This window comes from Thunnus albacares, chromosome 24 (assembly GCF_914725855.1).
Source record: "Thunnus albacares chromosome 24, fThuAlb1.1, whole genome shotgun sequence".
NCBI classification, from domain to species: domain Eukaryota; kingdom Metazoa; phylum Chordata; class Actinopteri; order Scombriformes; family Scombridae; genus Thunnus; species Thunnus albacares.
The window spans coordinates 16,804,694-16,826,642 of NC_058129.1; the positions used below are offsets into that span (position 1 = coordinate 16,804,694).

General features: G+C 39.0%; 1 protein-coding gene and 1 non-coding gene across 2 annotated transcripts; both read left to right on the top strand.

Annotated features, from left to right (window-relative positions):
- The first annotated feature begins 7,743 nt into the window (after positions 1 to 7,743).
- Positions 7,744 to 9,606, top strand: LOC122976455 (leucine-rich repeat-containing protein 3-like). Its single transcript, XM_044344948.1, has one exon. It carries the CDS (start codon positions 8,175 to 8,177, stop codon positions 8,961 to 8,963), a length of 789 nt encoding a protein of 262 aa, XP_044200883.1. The 5' UTR covers positions 7,744 to 8,174; the 3' UTR covers positions 8,964 to 9,606.
- A 9,672-nt stretch (positions 9,607 to 19,278) lies between these two features.
- Positions 19,279 to 19,351, top strand: trnar-ccu. Its single transcript has one exon. It is a non-coding gene; the product is annotated as a tRNA-Arg (tRNA).
- Positions 19,352 to 21,949: the final 2,598 nt, after the last annotated feature.

The following is a 21,949-nucleotide window of genomic DNA, read 5'->3' on the forward strand; positions in this document are numbered from 1 at the left end:
CCTCTCATATGAGCGTCCCCTGGGATAAAAGTTATATAACAGTGCTGTATTTGCCACCAAAATTGGCTGGATTAAAAAATTATTCATGGTTGTCTCTCCACAAAAAGGAACCATATCACACAACATCCTATAGTAAAATCATTATACAGGGTGTCTTTTCAACTCATTGGTATATATAAAAATGAGGTAAATTAATGTTAAAAGGTAATATAAGTGACATTTATCATGGATTGTTGTGTACTCAAATGACATTTTGTTACCATTTAAGGAAGTGATGAGTATTTTCATAGCAATTAACTTAAATTGTCCGTGACAGCGTGACAATGCTTGACATTACTACAAAATTTCATATGACAGTGAAGTCCATCTGACTTCTTATTTGCCTTATTTAGTTGTGGTAATGTGTCTTTACTGTCTAGAGACGACTGCTGAGCAGCTGCAGCAGCAGGACTGTGGCACCATCAAGAATTTCTTTTTCCGACAATGAAAGATGGAAGATGTGCTTCATCTGGGGCCTTTGTTTTTTTGTTGTCTTTTTAGATAGATGCCTAACACTGTCAGCAACCTAGTCTCATCAATATGTTGCTCGACATGCCTGAGAAATGAGACAAATACTGTGTAATTCTCACCCAAACTTTATTTGAAAGAATTACAAGCAGCGACTTCTGTTGTCAGAAGTGTAAATTGTAGGGAAGGATGGACAAATAAATGTACCTTTAAACTCTGATGATCTGAGCTCATTTTCCAACTTTTTTTAATATAATACTGATTGACTGAAGTTCAACCAGGAAAGCCATCTGGTGCCAACACTCCTCAAATACTCTCAAAACCCTTTTATCCAACCACTTTACTTCCCAGTCAATGCGTTTCCCTCTCTTCCTAAGATCATTCCCAAACCTTCATCCAATCAGCACATTTCATTCTCTCTATGGTCACTCCCAAACCATTTCACAAGTTTGTTTCTTTCATCCTTTTCTCTACAAACAAATCAAAACTTTCCCACTTCAAACAAACAGTAACTTCCCTGTCAAATACCAACAGCCACAAAAAAAAAAAAAAAAAAGAAAATGTATGGAGGGCATTTGTCAGATTTGTCAGATAGCAACAGACAGATAGATGGTGAGATCCAAAGGTTTTTCTCCTCTGCTGTGAAGTCATTTCAACATCATGAAATGTGCTGGCCCGCCTTTGAACCTGTAAATTGCTTTGCCAGGAAGGATGCTGAGCATCCAGACCGCAGACGGCTCCCAGGCAGTTCCCAGAGAAGTGATTCAGAACCTCAGACATTCTTTGCCCTACAGAGCATGAGATACCGCCACCTTTTGCGCTATTAAATTATGCACCTACTATATGTAAGAACATTGCTTGGATTAGACTGAAGAACAGCAGATAAATCCAGCAGACCACTTTCTCTTTCTTGAAAGCAGCTGTGAGAATTACACAGGTGAAAAGTTCAGAAACAACACAGGCTTTTCAGAGGATTTTTTTCAGCTCAACCTCAGGATATATGTGAGAAGATAGGTAGGTTGCTCTGTGTCTGGATTTGTTCTGAGGTTGAGAAGATCCTCACAGACAGAAAGCTGGTCTTATTATATGGTGTGTGGCCAGAATACCATCGAGTTTATATTAAGAGAACATTGACAGCTTAAAATTGAGCACAAGACAATGCCAGGAAGTGTAAGTTTTATGCTGATCAGACAGGGATGTCCACAGTTTTAGCAAAACGGAGGATGGTTTCTGGGTTCAGGGATGCATTCAAGGGTAGATTAAGAATTGTTTGGTGAGAGCCAAGAAGCTGTCCAGTAAGTTGATAGGTAGGCAGGCCATACATAATCATTGGCTGAGATCCAGCGCAGAGCTTTGCAGTGTGTATCAGAGTTTAACGGGCTGCCCCTGCAGCTGACAGTGAGCCTGACTGAGGAATCAAGTCCTGCCACACAAAAGTTATGATAAATTTATTCACACAGAACGTTTAACTAGCAGAAATGTGACAGAGTGCTTCGTCGAGAAATTCAGATCAACAGTAAAATATACGTCAGCTGACATTACATGTGGCACTGAAGCATGATGTCTAACAGCTGAACAAAAGGAGCTGGTGAAGTTCCCATTTCACAGTTTTCTTTTAATGACATCCTCAACGTTCCTTAATATAGAAACATGGCAGTCTCCTGAATAATTCAACGATTTTAAAGGTTTATGTCATGTCCATCTGTTTCAACTACTTCACATTTTTCCTTGAGTTTGGTAATTGACGATGCTCATGAGCCTCAGCTGCTGTTGTTATGGAGAAGAAGCCAGTCAGAGATGTAGCAAATTCACAACGCTCTGATGCTGCAATTGTGAACTAATCACTGCGACACTTAAAGCCCCCCTCCAGTCAAAAATCTGTGTTTAGCTTATTGTTGCTGTGCTCTGATGTGCTTGAGCTTCTCTGTGCAGAGTTTGACACTAGAAGACTATTTTCAATGCTTTTCATGGAAGTATCTGTCATCCAGCAGTGAACAATATTTGTATATTTATCATATTTTCTGGAAATACATTGAATTTGTAGGTTTTTAATGAGGTAATTGTACTTTTCTTTTTGAGGAAAAAACACATACTAGACATATATTATTATTCCAAGCAGAGTATTTTTTATATATCTGGAGGAGATCTTTAAGGAATACAAACTTTCAACACGGACCCAGAATCTGAAAGTGGACTAATTTGAACTGCAAGCATAAACTTGTGGTGTTACTGGTTCCCCAAAAAGAAAATTTATGTTCAGTGGTTGTAGTAATCTTTCAGAAATGCTCCTGTGACCCCATCGTTAGACAAAATTGGCAAAACATCCAATATTTCCAATTTTCTTTGCCTCACTTGCCTCACTCGCTCTCTACACATGCAGTATAGTTAAGGTTAATGAAACTTTGTGGATATGGAAAATGAACTATTCTTAGTGTATGGTTGGGGTTTGGCAACTAAGAGGCTTGGGAAGGTTAGGAAAAGTTTGTGGTTATACTATTAAAAATGCAAATGTTCACAAATTCGCTTTTCGCCTATATGGGATACACAACTTCCTGTATTAGCACATTCAATGTGGACTTAATTTCTAGAGATACAGCATTGCCTTGGAAGTCGACTTCTCTCTGCAAGTTTTTACTGTATGTATTCTTATATCTGTGAGTTTTTACTAAAGAATCAGCTATTTTCTCATGCATTTGCTCATCTTTTGTACTGCTGATTCAACCAGGAGACTTTAATGTCCATCCAAGCTTTGGAAATGCTCCAGCTGCCAGTCCTCTAAAACTCTACATGCAGAAAAATAACTGGACTTTATTATTTTAAGCCCTTGGTGCCAAAAATAACCCCCCACTTCACAACTCTCTTGGAGCCAGTTAACCACATACAGTAATAGGATGATGTGATATCGAGCTCCTCAATGACCTGAGAGGCTTACGGTACATCAGACAAGACATCTGGCCGGACACTCAACATTAGCCGGTGATCAGATAACCTTACGTTCAGCCACTCCTTTGCTGTGACCTTTCCAACAACACTCTGGGGACAAGAAAGAGAGAAATCGTGTCACAAAGCCACATTCAATTAAAAAATCATGTTTGTTTCTGTTCTAAAAAAGCAACCCAGAATCCTGTGAAGCTCGAGGTATAACAAAGAGGACATCGGCAAATCAAGTGGCCGATGCACATTAGCCTGTGCTCCCCTCAGTCAATTTACCTTCAATAACGGATCAATAAGGATTTGTCCAACTGGGCTCGTCCAAAACGTAAAGGCATTCTCTGTTCCTGCGTTGGCTTATCATGGAAGTTGGAGTGAGTCCATGCTATCACTCAGCATTGCTGTAAGCTGCTTACAGACAACCTTCTCTATAATGCAAAGGACTGATGTCAAAGCAGTGAGGGCGACAACGTACAAATCTAAAAAGATGCTGCAAATGTCTTAAAGTCTGAGGTGTCTCCTGCCTGTAGACATCCTGCGCTGCTTCCCTTTCCACTAGTGAGTTTGGACATGGGTCACAGTGCTAAAACATGCTGTGTCCTCCCCCGAGAGTGAAAGCAATTGCAGGCAGAGCGAGCAAAATCCAATGTCAGATAGCCTCTGCTGCGGGAAAGCATTATCAAATGTACTGAGCGCGGCATCGGAGAGGTCAATAGCCTCTATACTGTAGGGCAGCGCTGTGCTGCTTCCGGAGAGTGACTTCACAATGTCATCTGTGACAAACCATGCAGGGAGAGCAGATGGGACAGAATGATGTCAAAATTGTATCTTGTGGCTCTTTTTTTGACAGAAAAAATTATCTGAATTCATCATTTACATTTAATAAATCTGTCTCATGAACTGTGTTATGACAGAATCACTGATTCTATATAACGCTTAAGCGACAAAGCTTCCTTGGCTCAGCTCCATATCATTGTGATTTCAGACAGGAGTTTTATTTAAGATCAGCTACAAGGCAGGAAATTTGCCAGGAGTCCAACAAAATGACTAAGGGTGTTAAACAAATGCCTTGGCGAGTCTCAAGTAGCTTAAACAATGGAGGATGTGAAGTAAATCTATCACCCTGATTATCCTGGAGCAGGAAAAAAAAGAGGTGTTGGGTTGTTTTGACATTTATGAGTGTGCTTTGTGATTTTGGATACTGTCACAGCAATAAAAGGGAAGTAAAGCTAACTCCTGCAAGCTAAAATGCTTCAGTAGTCAATATAATCAATGTTTCTGCCTCTCAGCAAAATTGACAGGGTTGAACTCTGCACGTGGCGGCCATTTAATCATACAGTGCTGGCTGCGTTCAGGTGGTCTCTGCGTCGTAACGATACAGCTGGGAGTACCTTCAAAGGTCTTTTGTCAGCGTGAGTTTGACAGACTCGGTATTGAAGTCCTCCATCAGGGCAGGACAATTGTAATCGATGTTTATGAAGAGTGACAGAGCGTGACACACGGGGCAAACAATCAGTCACGGACAGAACATGAGGAGAATGGGGAGATGTTAGGTAGACAAAATGACATTCAGGGTCCTTTAGGAGTCTTATACAAGACAAGACAATTAAAGGCATTAAGTTTGTGATGACTGATCTGGTTTGTCTGCTTCTTGCATGCATTTTGAAAAAGGTTATGTAAAATACAGCCTTTTAAAATTGACTTTATTTTCCCCTTTGGTGTTAAAACACCAATAAAATACCACAGATACATAAAAATATAGATTCAATTAAACATGCAAATGGAGGTAAAAGAATAAAATAAACAGCAGGCAGAAGAGAGCTCCAGAAAAACATTAAGAAGAGGTTTAGATGTCATTCAGTTGTGCAAGTGAGCATGAAATTTAAATTTAATACATCAGTGGGTAGCATGGGATGAACAGATACTGGAGTTGATAGAGTGCAATACACAATAGGACAGTACCAAAAAATTATTTTCAATCCAATCAAGTATTTCTCATGAAATCAGCCAATCATTTCATCTCATAAACAACAGAAATGATGTAAAATGTGCATCACAAGTTACTAAAAGCCCAAAGTTTTCCCATTTAGCATAAAAAAATACATTAAGCTGCAAAAAGCAAACTACAGTCAGCATTTTTAGAAACTGAAACCAGAAATATTTTTACTTTACAAATGACCAGAATGATTAATTAATTACAGTGGTGGATATTCAGATCTTTTACTTAAAGGAAAAAACATTTTTCAACATTTTAGGAAATACTGTATGCTTGTTTGCTTTCTTGCTGAGAGTTAGATAAGAAGATTGATACGACTATCACGTCTGTACATTAAAGCTACTGCTAGCAGCCAGTTAACTTAGCTTAGCATAAAGACTGGAAACATGCCTGTCCAAAGGTAGAAATACTCAATTACAAGTAAAAGTCATTAAAACCTTAAAAATACAGAAGTATTATCACTAAAATGTACTTGTTGATAATTGCAGTAAATGTTGTGTTTTTTAACTAGGCTACTTTTATGGTTTCATTTATAACAATTTGTCATATTTTACAAGCTAATCATAAAGTAAGTTTTAGATTAAGATTTTAATTAGCAAAGTAATTAGTAATTAACTGTAAAATAAACATAGAGGAGTAAAAAACACAGTATTTGCCTCTGAAATGTAGATGGAATAGACATAAAATAGAAGCAATAAACTAAAGTACACGTACCTCAAATTGTACTTGATATTTAAGTAAAGTTACATTCCACTATTATTAATTAACACAATGGCAATTTATTAATTGTTGCCTACTAATACAATAAGAAAAAAGAAAAAAACAATAGCCTACGTTATGACTGACATATTGGATGATAATCTGTGAAAAACTCTGCTGTCGATTGTAGTTTGATGTTGTGTATGGGTGGCACTACCTTCAGCCGTCAGTACCAGTTTTCCCGGTGACGCACATCCAGCAGGGTTCCCTTTTAACAGAGTGAGAGAGACGGGATCACAGCGGTGCAGCTTGCAGTGCTGCGCTTCTGCGCACATCCACATCCACACACACACACCGACAGACACACAGCTGCTGCAAACCTGCGCTGACAAGAGCTTAAAAACTGTGATTAAACAGTTGGATCCTGACTCCTGAATTTGCTGTGTTGTCTACATATGACTACTGCCAGAGACGTGCGCTCATTTACAGGAGATTTTTTTTTTTTTTTTTTATTGCTGGATGTTTCATTAAACAAAAGAATCTCCCTTGTGACTGCATGGTGATCTGGATCGGACAGAGTGGAGCGACCAGGTAGATACAGACTCTTAAACTCACTTTTTATGTTCCTTTTTGATTTCCAGGTAGAGTTTATCCACCTTTATCCACCTTTATCCAGGCTGATACTATAAAAGTGAATATATCCAGGTGAAATCATGCCAGAGATGAACATATGAAAAAGCACACATTTGTGTGTTTTTTTCAAATATTAGGGTCACTAACTGTGCGTCATAATTTACATAATTAGTGATTTGTCACTGAGAAAAAATGCTCCTTTTTGTAATAGAGTTCATTTATATTTGTTTTTTTTATCTTCCTCATCCCAAAATAACCTGATAAGGACATATAATTTGTCTGTGGTATGAAACAGTCCTTTTTGATATCTCTTATATTATATTCTTGTGTTTTATTAGCCCTACTCTGTACATTAGTTTACTGTACATCTGCCCCTCCAATATTATTCCTATAATATTCCTAAAGTGACTTGGTTTAACAGAGATATTTAGCTTATCAATATTATTATTCTATAGGAGTCAGAGATGAGAAACTGCTTGACATTCATCACCTTGATAAAAATGCTGCCTCCTGCTTATCAGTCGCTCTTTGCGCTGTTATCTTCCAGCCAGTTCATTGTCATGTTTTGATTTGCACTGTGACCTTCAGTGCTCTCATATACATCACGGTTCATATTATAGACTACAGACACTTTTTCTTTTTTTCTTTTTTTAACTTTATCACATATCACTGTTTGAAAGTTCATCTGCTGCATATTGATGAGCCCACACTTTGTTTAATGGCTTGTCATCTTTTCACAGGGACAAGTCTTTAGTGAGGGGACCCATGCTGTAGAAATGCTATTATTATGATAATCTTGAACTTTACTAGTCTCCGCTCCAAGGAGGATGGAGTCTGAAAAGGGGAAATGCTTTAGAAATTGTATTGAATAGGGAGTGTAACATGATTAAGCAAGAAAATTAACAACATAAGAATTATGTAAAGCATGTAGGAACTTAGATATTTTGTCAGTCGACCCACAAATGCACATCATCAGGCTTTTTCATCAGCATTTTTGAACAGCAGACAACCAACTTCAGCTCTAAGATAGCAACAAATTCTTCAATATGGAGAACTTTCTGTAAAGGTTTGACATTTTCTCCATCTCATCCTTTCTCTCTCCATCTTTTTCTCACATTCAGGTTTCTTCCAGTCAGCTGAGAAGCCATGCCCTCCCACCCTGGAAACACAGATATGACTTGGCTTGTCAAAAAATATCCTCCCCTTCTCTTGTCAGTGGTTTACGTCAGCTGTGCTGCACTTCGACATCTCATTTAGTTTGTATGCAAACCTTTGGACGCTTGCTGCCTCGGGGTTTGATCACAGCTTGGTTATCCATAACTGTCGAGGTAAATGATGGACGATAATGTGCGGATCAATGTTGAAAAGTGCCCTGAGAATGAAACTTTAGCCATTAACGCCCAGACTAATGGGGGCCTCTCAAAGGTGCAGGTCATCCATTAAACCTCCTTCCTGTGGTTCTCTCGTCTCTGTGGGAACATTGTGGCTTCTGTTGATGATTATGACTGCATATGCGTGCCCTAAGAGCTGTCATTGCACAGACAGAAACGGCGTGGTTGTGCAATGCAACTCACGCAACTTGGAGAACATTCCCCCGAACTTGCCCAAGGACACCGTCGTTCTCCTGCTCTCGTCTAACCGGATCAGACACATCCCCAAGGGGGCCTTCACAGACCTTCACCGCCTCAGGGAACTGGATCTATCTCACAACGCCATAGAGAGCATGGAGGTCGGCGCCTTTCAAGGAATTCATGAGGGCTTGCGGACCTTGGATCTTTCCAACAACCACCTCAGCAACCTCCCCAGGGACACCTTCGCCAAGCTCCACGCCCGCGTCCGCCTGTCCCACAACCCCTGGCATTGCGAGTGCTCCTTGCAGGAGGTGCTGAGGGAGCTGAGGCTGGACCCCGAGACGGTGAACGAGGTGAGCTGCTACACGTCGGTGCAGGAGGAGTATGTGGGGCAACCGGTGATCCAGGTCCTGGACTCTGGGATCAACTTTTGCAACTTCCACCAGAAGACGACAGACGTGGCCATGTTTGTGGCCATGTTCTGCTGGTTCTCCATGGTGACAGCTTACATCATTTATTACATCAGGCACAATCAGGAGGACGCCAGGAGGCACATGGAGTACCTCAAGTCCCTGCCCAGCACCTCCCACATCAGCAAGGACTACGACACAGCTAGCAGTGTTTGATTGTGTGTGTGTGTGTGTGAGAACAGATGCAACTGCACCGATGAATATAGATGAAAGTGTACCGATGAATACGTTTACAGCATATGAGGAACATTGATAAGGGACAGATAAAACTCTGCTCTATGACATACACTGCACAAGGCACAAAGACAGGAGGAGGAGGTTTAAAAATCACATCATCATCATCATCATCAAGTGCTGACGTAAAACTAGCACCAGACTCTTTCAAGCCACAACAAAAAACCCTAAAATGAATCGGCTCAAATATGAGACCTGCAGGAAAAGTCGATTTGTTTCCCTTCTACGATAACACAGTGGCAGGTCATTATTTTTCACTGAAATGTTATGTATAATGCATAAAAGAATCTCTAAGGTAAACTTCACCGAAACCACAAACATTTTTTCGTATCGTTATGTGGTTTTAAGAGTTCACTGTGAATTCATCTGCCAAGCGAGGCGAACCTGAGAGCCACTTCACTGTCAATCAGAGTACAGTGAAATGAGGTACCTGAAAAATAATCCCCACAGCTTCAGCAGGGGATACTTGTAGAGAAATATCTCTGTTAGGTTTAAAGTTGTTTTTATGAGGGAGCGTTAAGTTATATGATGTTTTTAAAAAAAAAAAAAAGAAGTAAATCCTGTCCGGGGACTTTGTAGCAAAGAGAGAGTGAAAAAATATTTTAAGTGAATTATGTGTTAAGTGTAAAGAGTTTGTATGTTTAATACTCCTTAAAGTATGCCACTGGACCCTTCTGCTACTCCTACACCTTACATTTAAGGTGGAATTGCAACCGAGAATTAAATTACACACTGAAACACTTGTCATTTCACTTAATGTTTCTCTTTGAAATGTAATAACTTTGTCCCATTTGAGAGTGAAAATAATCCATTTCTGTCACAGAAAACTGCGATTAGATGAGCCTGTCAGCTGCTGAACAAATATTGTTGAGATTTTTTTTTTTCTCTAAACAATTTCACAGGCTGTTAAAAAATTGCTCTCACATAACATTTCTCAATTTTAAGGTAGTTGAAAGTTATTTCATGCAGTTTTAGGATGAATCATTGTGGATGAATAGCCGAACCACCCAAAAAGTCTAATTCTAACACATTAACACATCATATTAAAAACACTAGACAACAACAAAGACCTGGGTTAAAGTATTGTTTGAAACACCTTTTGTCAATATGTGCCCTCACTAGATCTGATTTTCTTCCAAAACAAACACATTTCAGCAGATTCAGTCAGCAATCTCTAGATAGATGACTCACCTCCTGTTGTGCCTCACATCTGAAATTAATTTGTTCACTTTGGAGCCATTTTGTCCTCCAAATTAAATGAAATACATCATCCATAATCACCCTGCAGAAAGATGAGTTTTCTAATCTGATGCCCCTATCATAGTGCCTTCCAAAACCGCTACAAATAACTTGTACAAAAATAAAACTGTTGTGTGATCTGACATCACTATGGTTAAGGTTTGGTTCAGTTTAGGGGCAAAAACAACTTTGTAAGATGTAGGCAAAGATTGTGGTTTGGGTTAAAATAACTACTTGGTTACGACTGTAGTCAACAGTAGGAAAGATGAAGCCTCCCATGCTAGAGTTTAACATTTTCTTGACCCATCCACATCCATCTCTGTGGATTTTGTGGCTTTGTTGACCTTACACGACCTGCCTGTTTTTTTTGATTGTTCTATTTCCAGTTTTGTCTCTTAATGTCCGGTTGCCTCTGCTGGCTGTAAACACAAGTGAAAATGGTCCTGATTGGTTCACACAGCCTATTATACATCTCTCAAAGTTGGAAACATATGTACACATATTTGAGGAGGTTGTATGGCCCAACACGATCACATCCGCCACAGATATCAGATTAAAAGATGATCAGTACAATGATTCAAGTTATTACTCACGATAATATAAATTGGAATAATGAGCTTTTTAATAAGGTGATCACAATCCACAGATGTCAATGTTCCCTGTTTCCAGTGTAAACAGGAAGTTGAAAGACAAAATTATAGAGTTCGAAATGCTGCTGGAACACATGAGGTCAATAACATCATTATTTCCACCTTTTCTCCCGATGGACAAGAGTCATAACTCCTGTGGTTATTTGAACATAAACATGTCAGTTTGGGGTATTCGCTGAAACGACTGAAGCTGTCGAATGAGGCCGTCTTCTCTGATTCTGGTTTTATCTGTTACAGCCCCAATTAGAATGAAACGATGGGTGTATTTTTTAATTACAATCTCGACTTTATGTCAAGTCAATTTTCTCGGAGCTCCTGTCCTTTCATGGGTCTGTGAGCATCATTAAGTCGGATAGGCCCACAGCTGTCTTGCTACTTATCAAAAAAAAAGTGCTGGATTATTTACTTTTCTGTCTTCTTTGGGCAATAAAATAAAACTAAAGTTAACATTTATCTGCTTTTTCTCCCTTAGGAACACTAGAAATGTTTGTTTGATGGGGGAAGAGATTTGAATCCATCTTCTGTATTTTTTTAATGGTCATTGTTGTCACACCCTCTAGCCAATAAATGCACTGTAACTTTGAAACCTCTCAAGCAATCCTTTACCAACTGATCTGCAGCCATGACACATTCCTCACAATGAGATCTAGTTATTTATCCCTCCAGATTACTATGAAAAATACCCGCAGCTCCAAATATGGAACCCATGCATCTTCAGCTGCATAGATCGGGATGAGGCAGAGTATTAATACGTGTCTTGCAACCCAAAAATAGTTTCAATCCGCTAACAGTTAAGATCCATAAATCTAATGAGCCTTTGTGGAGGGCATTTCGGGGGCTGCTCACTTCGTATCTCACTGCTATCCATTTATATAATCATCAAAATGACTTGATCTAGTGCTAGTCATTTTGTGATTTTTTTTTATAAATACTAAATTTGCTGTCATCTGATTACTATCTGTCAGCCAGCATATAGCACATAAAATACTTTATCTTTTACTGACCTTATAGTCTTCAAACCTCAACCCATCTCTCCTTTTAATGGGTCGTAACGTTAATTACAGTCTACATTGCTGTGTCTTAGAAGTCCCAATGGTCACGGCGTATATCATAATGAATGGAGTATTATTAATTAGCTGGAAATAGTCGAGGTCAGTGTGTCTCTGTAAGTTTAAATTCAGAGAAAATGAGTGGCATTTCAGCGTTAAGCGGAGAAACTGCTTCTATAGAATATAAAAGATTTCTTCAACACTTGGGCAATGCTCCAATCCATCTCTGTGTATCATAATTACCTCTAACTGAAACATAATTATTAAATACAGGAAGGGCTGTTTTTTGACAGACAGCTAAATGTGACAAACTTTGTCACAACCTCAATTTATAGCCAAGGTCGGCAGTGCTTCATCGAAACTGTCTTTGATTAAAGTCCCTGCTTGCATAATCAATTACATCACCTCCCAGTATACCTTGATCCTGCTTTAAAAAGGCACAAAACAAAACAAAAATCCTCACCAACTTTTCTCTGTGCTCTCGCTTCTTTAACAGCACTCTTGAATTGTCACTCTAGGGATTCTTGATTGCTCTTGGTATACAATTTAGGCTTGTTTTGCTGCCAAAATCTGTAAACAGGAGAATTGGTTTCATGTCTACACAGTGGCCCCTGATTTTGGTTTTTGTTAAGCCACAACAATAAAAAATACTCCCTTATACCACACTATCCCTTTAAATGTTGGCAAATGCATCGTTTTATTAATGTTGTATTATTCAGTATTCCTATTATGTCTAATCTATTGAAGTGTCATTGATTTATGATATGAATTTGTCCCACAGCAAAGGGCAAATGGGAGATTTACCACTTCCACAGAATATGTAGGTGATGCTTACAGATTACCTGAAGGCCAAGTCTTCACCCTGTGTCCTCACCTGTAAGCAATGACCTTCAGTAAAATGGAAACTGTCAAGAGGCAAATGTGTATGCTGAGTAGTTTTAGTTTCTCTTTTATCACTGTCTAAGGTTCTAGACTCTTCTCAAGGTTAATTCATTCTTGCGTGTTAAACTAATTAAATTCAAACATTTTTGGCATGCTTACTCTGACTTGTCACCTGCTCCCAAGTGGCCAAAAGGAAAAGTGTCTGACTGTCTATGTTGATTCACAGAAACAAAAGGGTACGTGAGTATCCGAGCATCGATCTCTCTCGCTGCCTCTCGTATGTTGAATGCATTCACTCTGTTCTGTCCCAGTTTGACAGAAACATATTTTGTTAAGAAACACATGATGATCAGGCCGGTTAGCTCAGAGTGTGTTGCAAATAACACCAAGGTTGTGGGTTCAATCCCTGCACTGACTAGTGACAATTATTTAACGAGCCAATGAATCTGGAGCTGCTGCAAGATGTAAGCAAAGTTTACCTGATCTTCCTACTGATGTCAACACACGCAAGCGGCAACAGCAAAATTGGTCCATTCTCTCCATTATGTGTTTGCTTCTCTGACTTTTAAAAAGTCATGTGTGTGCAGATTCAATTCCTGAAATTGCCTTTGATGATTTGAGTCAGTAACATTGCAATATAATCTCACAACTGAACCCCTCCGCAAAGCATTCAAGGTTGACCATTCCTCCCTGGCTCAGAGAGAGAGAGAGAGAGAGCAGCGATGGTCGAGTGAGCTAGAGCGGTTACATTGTAAAGCACAAATAAACACACCCACACCTCCGTACAACCCTGCGGGAAGGTGCGGCATCGCCAGATTTTGTGTGAATGCAGAGCTTCATCCTGTCCGCTGTGGCCTCTCTGCTCTGCGTGTGTGTAGCTGAGCCCCGCCCTCGGACAAGCAGACACACAGACCTGCAGCTCTTTATTCATCCATGACACAGAGACGGAGAGCAGAGCGGAGCAGAGGAGAGAGACAAAGACGGAGACATAGACGGAGGCAGCGATGTAACCTGGTTGCTACGCTACGAGTCCTGACCTCACACCTACAAGCTGTTATTGGCTCGGGGCTACACACCCACCGCCCAGAGGTTGACACCCAGAAGCCTCCTGAACACAGCAAAATAATAAGAAAATAAGAAAATATAGGCAGAGGTCAGCAGATAAATACACTACCACACACTTCTAGTGGGTCATAAGTGATGATTGAGAGGGATTATTTTTGTATGAGTACATTTACAGAATACATTGTTTTTTAGTAAAATCCTGCATAGTATACCTTTAATATTCATATAATAACTATTCACTTATTTTGAAAGAGAATTGTCAGAGCATGTGGCCTAAAGGGCAATAAAGATTTGGTGTTGAAATCCTTTCAAGGCTTGCAGCTGTGCTCTATGTTTACAGCATTTTTCTATGCTTAACTTTTGTGCATGTCACAATGCAACTTTATCATAACAATTTTTTTGACAATGGACAAAACCCTGATCGCACAGGTAAAGTGATGTTTGTTGAGAAATCATGGTGTAAGCTTGCCTGCTGCCTAATTAAGCATCACACAAAGAACAGTGTGCCAGTGTGCCTGTGAGATAGCAGACTTGTTGTTCTGCTCCTCAGAAATACAGGTTGGAAAATACTGGCTTCAATCTAGCTGCTTCTCACATTTGAGGCAAACACACACCATCTCTAGCAGAGATAATAGCTATTTCTTATTTGGGACAAAAAACAAATATACTTCAAATGAAAACATTGACAAAGCCACATTCAAACCGATATTACAGCCACATTTTAAGCGAAAGCGGACACAAAATCTGTTTTTAATGTCTAATTATTTCTATCCAAACCTGCTCTCAGTTTATAAAAACACACACACACACGCTTCACCTTTATCGGTCAGAGTTGATGCATGACGTGTCGCAGCACCATCACGGATCACTGTTCAAGATTCAAACATCTGCAGAAGAGAAAGAGAATGAGAAAGATATTTATACTGAGCACCAGTTAAGTCATGACCTGCCTGTCTCTTTCAATGCAATTTCATTTAGGGCTTATTTATTTGTGTTATGGTCAAAACAGAAAGAAATCTATAAAGCAGTTTACAATATAGTTAAGGTATTGATGCCCAATACTTCTGTATAAATATTAATGTTTTTATTTCACTTGTCCTGTGCAGAACGTGCAATATGTTGTTTGTTGTGTCTAAGACAAATTTGTGAAATACAGCAAACTGACTGAGCAATGACTTTTACTTTTAAAGTATATTGCTGAATATAGTGCACTTTTGCAGGTGCTATTACTCTATCTGACAGCTGAAAGTACAGATAGAAGTGTTTCCTCCCTAAGGAAGAATTTCATTTCATTTTACTCTTTCAGCATAGAGAATAAGGTAATATTTTATTTAAAATTTCCATGTAAATTAATCGAGCTAATGCGTATCTATCATTGAGTTTTTCAGCTCATGTGAAAGATGGACCTCAACTACTTTTTTATCCTGTTGTATCATTTAACATTACATTACATTACTTACATTACAGTAAGGATCTGTTTTTGTTAAGGATAAAGACCAACTCAGAAGTTCCTTTTACAACACTTATCATGGTTTTGAATGTATTTCCACAATTAATAATTCCACAAAAAGACACAACTAACAATCTGAATGAAAAATATAGAATTTGTTATTAGTTTAAAGTGATTTTTAATCATTTCAAAACAGCTAAGTTTTGTTAAACATCCTTATTAGTTTTAATTGATTGACAAGAATTCATCTTTCAGAAAGCCGGATGCTCTGTAATGCAAATGTAATATTAAGAGGCACAAATTGAGGCTAACAGTAAGATTGTTGTTAAATGTCAGAAAATAGCAAAAGACACACTTGTACAATTTTGGGAAACATTTAACATTTCATTGCTTATTTTCTTTCTCTCCCAGAGCTACACAGTGTCTGTGCACAGTGTGTACAAGTGTACAGCCAGGAGACATTTGCCTGCATTAGCATAACTTTGCCTAGCTAAGCATAAAGACTTAGAGTCGGGGTAAATGGCTAGCCTGGCCCTCTCTAGAGTCCAAAAATATACCTACCAAAATCTCTACAGCTCACTATTTAATTAAAATTTTGTTCATTTAATCCATCCATTAATGGAAATGTAAAACCACTAATCAAAAAACACTGCTCACAAATCAAAAGAACGTTAGCATCTAGCATGAAAAGAGTTTCTATACCATTTGAATAGGGTGACCAGACGTCCCCTTTTTACAGGCACAGTCCCCGTTTTTGGTGGCCTGTCCCCAGCTGGAGCTGTCCTCAGAAATGTCCCCGTTTTAAACTGTATATTAAAAACTGGCTGCAAAGTGAAATAATATTTTACCTGGCAGAGAAAGACCTTGCAGCAGAGCCTAGCGGTTAGCGTCTCAACCACATGCTTGTTTTGGCCAACAGAGTGGGCTGCCTGCTATGGCAGCATCATATCATTTTTCTTCTTCCACTAACTACATGCTCTCACTAGTTTTAAAGAAAACTGATGTGGGAAACTCAGCCGGAAGCTAACAAGTGTCAAGTGAATCCACAACATCACTACAAATGTCTTTTCAAGCCAATTCCAATCATTGAGATACTAGCTAGTGATGTTATGTTACAATTTATTATGTGATAGATGATCTGGTCTATAAGGTTTCATATAGGTTATGCTAGCTAATATTACCTATGTAGACTAAGTTAGCTAGCTACGTTAGCTAACTACTGTCATGGTAGCTAGGTTAAAAAACATTCACATGTAAACATGCAGTAGATGGGCTATTTTGAAAATATGATTATATTAAATTAATGCATTATTAATTATGAGAATATTTATTTCTAGATTTCAACTTTAATGGTTTGGCATTATAATAAGTAGTGTGAAAATATATTCTGAAATTTTCATGGATAACGTTAGCATTATGTTTTCTGTTAGAGTGGATAAGAAGGAGAGGAGGAAGACTGGGTAGGAAAAAGAGTGAAGGAGATAGAGGAGGAAAAGGTAAAGATATAATTACAGAGCCTGCAAATGTATCATTCCAAACAATGTTTTTTAGATAAAATAGAAAAATGAGGCAAGCAATGGGAATCTGTCAACTAAAGTATTTTATCTAATAAGGTACTATTTATTATGAACGATTAGAGAGGAAGGAGAAGAGAGTGAGAAGGAAAACTCAAGGGAGTAAAAAGAGTAAAGCGAGGAGAGTGTAGAAGAGTGAGGTGGAAAGGTAAAGAGAAGGAGAAGAAGAAAGAAAAGGAAGACGAGTGAAGCAAAGAAGAGTGACACAAGGTGAGTGAAGAGGAGCAGACGGAGGAAGTACAATGGCTCTTTCCAAGAAACGGAAATGTAATTTTAATCACAACATGATGAGAGAATTTCGATTTATGTGCCCAGGTCAAGTTGATACAATGGTTTACTGCACCCTTTGTAATTTCTCTTTTTCATTTGGCAGTGAGGGCAGAACATCAACAGACAAAAAAGCATAAAGCCTCTCTGATTGCCACATTCTTCAAGAAGTTAAAGCCTTCCCAAGAAGAATATGATTTAGCTGCAATTTTGCTCATGTTCTCTTCTGCTCTTATTCTACCCCGACTACCAGAACCACTGAATGGCTGTTCAGATCCAACAGTTCTGTCTTGTTGGTAGTGTTTCTGTAATATAATTTTTTTTCTCTGTCTATCACAGTGTGTCTGTTAGTGTGTCAGTCTGGTAGTGTTGCTTCTCTGTCTTGCATGTGTATTGAACCATTGCAGTTTGACCATTTTCTTTATTGCGTGTTCCATAGTTTACCGTTGCTTCACTCACCATTGTACTGTAAACTATGATTTTCTGACACGGTTTAAAAAGTTACTTAGTTAGTACCCAATTTTATCAGTTGGCCTGTACCATAGTTTACTATAATACAGTTATCATGGTCAAAATACATGAAACCGGAATCATCCCCTGTTTTTATCTTTTTATTTCAGATAACATTGGATATTTTAATGATATATTGACGCCATACTGGAAATGTCCTTGGTTTTCATTTCAGAAATCTGGTACCACAAAAACAAACCAAGTAGTTTTATAGATGTCAGGAAATCAAACTCACCATGTACTGTAGCTTTAAAGCTTCAGCAACTTTCCATTTTCTCACTTCACAGTTACTTAAGCTAACACGCTGTTAGCTAAATGCTGACACTGTACACAAGTGGTTTTGGTGTCAATTCTCTCATCACTCAGTGCTTGAGGTGACTCCCAGAAAGTCTGTCATTATTTAGGTGATTAGTCTAATGGAGAGTAGTGGAGTCCTCAATGCTCAGCTGTCCTGCAGTGTTTTTGCTGCAGCTCTGCTCTCCCACACCTGATTCAATTAAGGCCTCATGAAAATGTGTCTCCCTTAATTGGATCAGGTTCTTTAAACAGCAGTTGGACACTTGCATATTCAGCGTATGTTTGTGCACATGAAACACATTTTGTCCTTCGCATCTTCACATGATATTTTTGTAATTGCACTTAATCAGACACAGACCAAAAAAGTTAAAGTGAGATGTCCTTCCCCACAACTTTTTCCCTTAAAACATTTGACATTCTCACGTTGCTTGGCTTTCTGGAGACATTCATTTGCTCTGAAATTGTCTCTGAAGAGGCTGAACACATGGTGACACATGGATGGAGAAACCAACAAAAACCCTGCGATGAATACAAACTCCAGTTGTTAGGATATTCATGGAGCTCATAATGTCTCATGGTGACTGTCTGTTCTCCAAAATTGCACAGGGGAGCGCATACTAACGAGACAGGCCTCGAACTCAGGATGCATCCTCAAAGAAAGTCTGTCACCACATTTCTTTTCCCATCCTGGTCTCCATCTATCTTTCCGTTCAGGATGCAATCTGTGTTTTTTTTTTTTTTTAAATATGTGAGTAAGGCAAAAGCAGAGAGAGAAAAAAGCAGTCAACCGTTGCGACGAAAAGTTGAAAGATTCCTGCCGAAGGGTCTTTCAATTTCGGATGCAGTCTTGAAGGAAGATACAGTGTTCAGAGGAGGAGAAAACGGGAGGGAGCATCATTCACTATCATTGTGTTGCACAGGGGGTGGTGGATGAGCACGCTGAGACAGGGCTGTTCAATCCAGGATGAATTCTCGAAAAGATATGAAGTGTTTGAAATGTGTTTGTGTGTTTGAGAGAGAGAGAGAGAGAGAGAGGGGGAGAAAGAAGACGAAGACGAAGCACAGTCAGAAAAAAAAAAATAATGAATAAATGAATTCTGATAGTGCACTCCGACATGCTTTTTGATTCAGGGAGCATACTCCATCCCAGATGCATTTTCTGAATTTATGTGTGTGACGAGAGAGAGAAAGATACACTGTGTAACCCAAAGTTTGTGGACATCCACAGATTACATCCATATGTAGTTGTAGAACGCCCCAGTGGCCTAATGGATAAGGCACTGGCCTCCTAAGCCAGGGATTGTGGGTTCAAGTCCCATCTGGGGTGATTTCCACCAGTGCACTGGAATCATTGGCTGTTTGTTTAATCCTCTAAAGCCTTTATTGTCGGATGGGCAGCAACACATGGACCTCACAGTATAGCAGCAGAGTCATCATACATACATAGTTTATCTACAGTAGGCTATCTGTCCATTTGGATTTGAAGGTTATTAAAGGGGACATATGCTTTTTGTGATTTTCTGTTATTTTCATACTGTTATAATGTTGGATGTCTATGTTAAACATGGTCAAAGTTCCAAAACTTGAGGTGGACGTATGTAAAAATGCTCCCCTGCAAGTCAAAAGCCAGGGCTTCAACCTGTTCTGAACACATCGCCAGCAAGGTTACCTTCTCTTCCTCTTCATCATGACATCAGATCAATGGGTTGTTTGTGTCGTCTGCTCAGATACTTCGGATCGGATTCGGGCTGAAACATGTTCAGGTGTATTTGAGGAGTTTCCACTTCTAGTAAATGAAAAAATAAGTGAAATCTTACTACTACTGTTTGTTTACGTATCCTCCAGAGCCAGAGGAAACTTCTGGGATCTAACCAATCAGAACAGAGTGCACTCACAGGTGGGGGGGCCTTAAAGAGACAGGAGCTGAAACCTGTTTCAGACAGGAGGCTGAACTGAGGGGCCGCATAAAGGGCCAGTGTAAGATAATTAAGGAGTTTTTAAACTGTAAATCATGCAAAGATATTTCAGTTAAGCCCCGAAGTATAAATACAGACCTGGAAATGTGCATGATATGTTGGATACAGCATCCAAACAGCTTAGATCTAAACTTGACTTGATCCTCTTTGACTTGTCTCGGGATTTGCATTCTCATGCTAAAAAAGACCTTTTTGAGGTCTTAAAAGTCAAGGGTGCAGATCATAGATTTTTGACAAATATATTTCCCCCCTCTCTAATATGTGCTCACAACTTACTAAATAAATAAATAAAGCTAACACCTTGTCATTGTCTGTCAAAGGACATTTTTTAGGGGATGCTGAAAGTCTTTGCATCCTTTTAAGATCATGGGACTGTGTCTGTGGACTGTGTCCGTGAGTATGCACTCAGCTGCAGCGTGAGAAGGCTGCTAGAGTGTGTCAGCCTGAAACTAGGCACAATTACAGATGCATAGCTGAGCAAGCAAAGAACTCCCCAGGGTGCTGTGTGCCCATATGATGCTGTAAAATACATTTTGACACCCTATTAAGCTCAAGTTTAAATGCATTTGCACAGTGACAAAATGCAGTGATAAAAGATGATAACACTGAGAGAGGAGATGCAATCGATAAGCTGTGCTGATGAGATTAAATGTAAAAGCATCAAAGGGTGTAAAATCTGTCCCTGTCAGAATAACTCAACCAACAAAAAAGCATTTGTGAAGCAAATCCTCTACTGAACAAAATAACTGTGGTAACAAAAAGATCATGTCTGCAGAATCTCAGTCGTCCTGATCACAGGATATCTAGAATTACAAGAATTTTGATAATCGTTTTGAGCCGTTTTGTAAGAAAAAAATGCCAAAATTCTCTAGTTCCAGTCTCTTAAATGTGGATTTTTCTAGTTTCTTTAGTAAACTGACTATCTTTAGGTTGTGGACTGTTGTTTGGGACATTTTAGGTTACATCTTGGGCTTTAGGAAACAGTGATTGACGTTTTTATCCATTATCTGACATTTTATCAACCAAACAACCAATAAATTAATCGAGAAAATAGTCGACTCCCACTGTCCACTAAAATACAAACTGGTAGATTATTAGAACTTTTCATCATCTGACTGACTGTGATACTACAAATGCAGAGGCAAAAGACGAGAGCACCACGCCCCAAGACAGCTCTACAAACCTGTGGCTAACCAAGACTGAGCTTTTGTCAAAACAGCAACAAGAACACCACAACAACAGGTTTATCTATGTGTTTTCTAAACCTGGCGACACACTGAAACAGAAGCTTGTCCAACATAAAGATCATCCACCTAGGACAGAAGGAATTGACAGACCTATACAACTGGGAGACAAAAGCAGTAGCTGAACAAGTGCATGACTCAACAAAAAAAGGCTAAAGGGGTCTGTGTGCGTCAAACAAAGTGCTTTACAAATTGTTTTGTAACTCTCCAAAACTGACAGTCATGCAGAGGTGTGAAAGTAGGCAGAATTTGAACGTGAGGCATATAATTCCTCAAGTCGAGACTCAGCATGTCCACCTACCTGCATATGAGGAGCAAAGGGACTCTCCTTTATCCTGACATCCCTTCCAAAGCGGCCATATGTGACAAAAGCCATGTTTCTACTGTTTAAAGTCAATTTTACAGGGACATTATTAAGAAACATTTGGCTTGTCTTAGCAGGAAAAGCACAGGTGTCATTAATCACATTAATGAAGTCTTCACATTGTTAGTGTTATTGATTACACCTGCGCTTTTCCTGTCATGACATGCCTGAATGCAAGACAATATTTCTATCCATAAAGACTATATATATATCTGTGCACTTATTCAGCTCAACACAATGTAAAACTGTCTCTTTCTGATTAACTATAGAGTGTATGGATGAGGTAATTTGATTAATCTGCTGCATTAATTATCCCCGGCACAGCTCAAAATACATTGGAA

Excerpts from the sequence above, each read along its gene's own strand:
- LOC122976455 (XM_044344948.1), top strand. The coding sequence starts at position 8,175 with ATGGGGGCCTCTCAAAGGTGCAGGTCATCCATTAAACCTCCTTCCTGT.